The following is a 3,574-nucleotide window of genomic DNA, read 5'->3' as shown; positions in this document are numbered from 1 at the left end:
GCATGCCTGAGGCCCTGGGTTCAATTCCTCAGCACCACATAAGCAAAAAGAAAAAAGCCGGAAGTGGCGCTGTGGCTCAAGTGGTAGAACGCTAGCCTTGAGCTGAAGAGCTGAGAGACAGCGCCCAGGCCCAGAGTTCAGGGCCCACGACTGGACCCCAAAAAAAAAAAAAGAATATTGAAGCAAAAAGCATTAAACTTTACAGGATTACATCAACTACCAGAATATTTTTAAAAAATCTAATAAACCTATTTTGCTTAAGTATTACTCTTCAGTGATACTAGCATTGGCTTATTGCATCAAATAATATGAAATTAAGGTGTTCTTTCAAAAACACTTAAGAAGCTGAGTGTCGGTGGCTCACACCTGTAATCCTAGGTACTCAGGAGCCAGCCCAAGCAGGAAAGTCTGTGAGACTCCCCTCCCTCCCCCTCACCCAGTCTTATCTCCAATTAACCACCAGAAAACCAGAATTGGTGTGGTGGCTCAAGTGGTAGAGTGCTTGCTTTGAGTTGAAGAGCACAGGGACAGCACCCAGGCCGAGTTCAAGGCCCATGCCCACCACCACCACCACCACCAAAAACACTGAAGATACCTCAAAGTTTACAAAAACCATTGGGTACTGGTGGCTAACACCTGTAAACTTCCCTATTCACAAAGCTGAGATCTAAGGATTGCCAGCCTGGAAAGGAAAGTCAGTCCTTGAGACTTTGATCTTAATTAGGGAGATTAACTACAAAAGAAGTGGAAGTGGAGGTGTTGCTCAAATGGCAAAGTGCAATAACTGAGCATAAAAGCTCATGGACAGCATGCAGGTTTAAGACCCAGGACTGGCACAAAAATAAATATATTAAAGACTGCTCATTAGTTAATAAAATGGCACTCTTCTAAGATATTAAAATCAACAAAGTAGTCACTGTTCAAGGTTTATTTGGTGTTTTAGTCTGACATTTGGATAGGTGTTGCATTGTTCATATATAGCTTTTTACATTACATGCCAATGTACACTACTTATATATAGTACACAAAATATCTTAGAACAGTAATGCACGTGACATGCAAAAATGGATTTATACAACAGATCCCAGGAAGTGTGATTGGAAAAAGAAGTTGGAACTAGGCATTTTGGTGAAGTTACAGAGCACACAGTAACACATCTGGTTCAAAGGGCAGTTAGGGACTGTGCACCATTCACTGGCAGTGGTGTCTCAAGAGAGGGTGAGATTGTTTTACAGTAACCAGTTTACAGCTACAGAGGTACCATCCACCATCAGAATACAGCTGCAGGTTTTTCTGAACCAGTCCTATTTCTAACTTCAGGAAATGGACGCTTTTCCCAGGTCATTTTATAATACTACTGCTTTAGTCCCTTATAGCTATAAGGGACAACATGCATAACCTCTGACTCTTATAGCCTAGACAGTGAAGTGGTACATATAGAAGACTTTAAAATTGCAGCTCCTTTTGGATTCCCCAAAGTGTATCTGCACTCTTCTTCAAGCGGGCCTCTTCCTCAGAAGTCAGAGTGACCTTCACCACATCTGAGATTCCATTCTGTCCCAGGATGCAAGGAACGCTAAGGAAGACATCATCCTTTATTCCATAGAGACCCTGAAAGGCAAAAAGAAAAGTACTTTAGATTCTGTCTATATATTCTCAGGTTTTTAGTCAAGTTATCAAGTGATGATGTGTTAAACAGTCCTAGTGGAGATTATCCTACAGAATAACTCATTTTGTTCCAAAAATGGAAATGTTATGTATATTAATTTCATTTTAATCACTGATTTAAGACTTCCATTAATTTGACATCAGAAGTCTTAGTCACCAGAAATGACTCAGTAGAATGTCAGCCTTCAGCAAAATACTAAGGGACAGCCCCGAGGCTGATTTCAAGCCCCAATACCAAGACACATAAATACACATACACACAAGAATCTTCAGGAAAATAACAATGAAATAAAGGACTGAAATACAATGCATCATTGCACAGACATACCTTGATCATGGTGGAAATTGGATGCACTCTCCGAAGATTCTTCATAATGCTTTCTGCTAAATCTGCCACAGACAGTCCAATGGCCCAGGATGTATAGCCTTTGAGTTTGATCACCTCATAGGCACTGTAAGTGGGGAATGATAGGAAAGAGGAAGAATACAGAAACTCATAGTTTTCACTGAGTACATTTGACCTAAATAATGCTACAATGTGGCATTATACATGAAGGATATATCCCAACAGTACTCTTAGTAATAGGGAAGTTAAAAGGGTAAAAAACAAGCTCTTACATGGTCATATAAGGATTATAGAACTGCCAAATTAATTATAGCTACTAACACCAAAGCTACTGTTCCTTCGATGAGTTGTATATTAAAGGAGTATTAGCAGGGGGATAAGGCAGGGGTATTACAAGTTTGAAGCCAGCCTCGACTACAGTGAGACCAATTACGAAAATATATCATGAACTAATTTTATACACCCACAGAGTTCCACATAGGCCTCATAGTTTTATAAGTAAATGTCACCTAGATGAAACCTCTTTCAATTGTTTCTTTACATCTTAGTACCATTGTGAATTTAGACCTTGCTAATAACTACTATCTGAATAAACAATAGTGAACTCTATTTAATCTAAAGCTGTTTATATCCATAAGGAATTTAATACAGGAGGTAGGTCCGGTGTTGTATTCCTGTAATCCCAGCTACTCAGAAGGTAGAGGCAGGACTGTAAGCTGGAGGCCAATTTGGACAAAGTTAGCAAGACCATTTCTCAAAACCAAAAAGCCAGGCACCAGTGGCTCACACCTGTAATCCTAGCTATTTGGATAGCTAGAGCTGAAGGTCAGTTCAAGGTCAGTCAAGTTAGAAAAGTTCATTAGGCCCCTTTTCAACTGACAGTTGAAACAGTGGTATGTACCTGGTATCCATTACAAAACTGTCAGTACCATAATAGAATAAGCTTGATTTCTAAGGTTTTATACCCAAGTGAACAAGTCACCTATGTTGTTCAACAGTAGCTCATGCCTATAATCCTAGCTGAGATCTGACAATCAAGGTTCAAAGCCAGCATCAGCAAGAAAGCTGGTGAGACTCATCTCCAATTAACCACCAGAAAACTGGAAATGGAGCTGTGGCTCACAGTGGTAGAGCACTATCCTTGAGCAAAAGAGCTCAGGGACAGGCATTGGTAGTTTACACCTGTAATCCTAGCTACTCAGGAGGCTGAAATCTGAGGATCACAGTTCAAAGTCAGCCTGGGCAGGGAAGTTCGTTTAACTCTTACCTCCAAAATCAAAAAACAAAACAAAACAAAACAAAATACTCTGAAAAAGCGAGAGTGGTGCTGTGGCTTAAGTGGCAGAGCGCTACCCTTGAGCACAGAAAGGCCCAGGGACCATGGCCAGGCCCTAACTTCAAGTCACAGGACCTTCCATGTTGTCAAATTAGGAGATCTATTACCTGTCAACAACTTGTTTATGAACCGTTTTCCACTGTTCCTTATCTGCATCAGTGCCTAAATCAGGATTCAGATTCTTGAAGGAGACACCAGCAACATTCACTCCACTCCACACTGGT

General features: G+C 40.6%; 1 protein-coding gene across 1 annotated transcript in view; it reads right to left on the bottom strand.

Moving 5' to 3' along the window:
- Window positions 1-895: 895 nt before the first annotated feature.
- LOC105988035 (L-lactate dehydrogenase A chain-like) overlaps window positions 896-3,574 on the bottom strand; it is an 11,172-nt gene continuing 8,493 nt past the window's right edge. Inside the window, exons 6-8 of the mRNA XM_013019531.1 lie at window positions 3,458-3,569; window positions 1,997-2,120; window positions 896-1,611 (exon numbers count right to left, since the gene is read on the bottom strand). Coding sequence (XP_012874985.1) covers window positions 1,447-1,611; window positions 1,997-2,120; window positions 3,458-3,569 — 401 coding nt within the window. The 3' untranslated portion in view covers window positions 896-1,446. The remainder of the gene's footprint in view (window positions 1,612-1,996; window positions 2,121-3,457; window positions 3,570-3,574) is intronic.

This window comes from Dipodomys ordii, unplaced genomic scaffold, assembly GCF_000151885.1.
Source record: "Dipodomys ordii isolate 6190 unplaced genomic scaffold, Dord_2.0 Scaffold46, whole genome shotgun sequence".
NCBI classification, from domain to species: Eukaryota; Metazoa; Chordata; class Mammalia; order Rodentia; family Heteromyidae; genus Dipodomys; species Dipodomys ordii.
The sequence above is the reverse complement of the archived record's forward strand: the minus strand, read 5'-3'. Positions and strand labels throughout refer to the sequence as shown.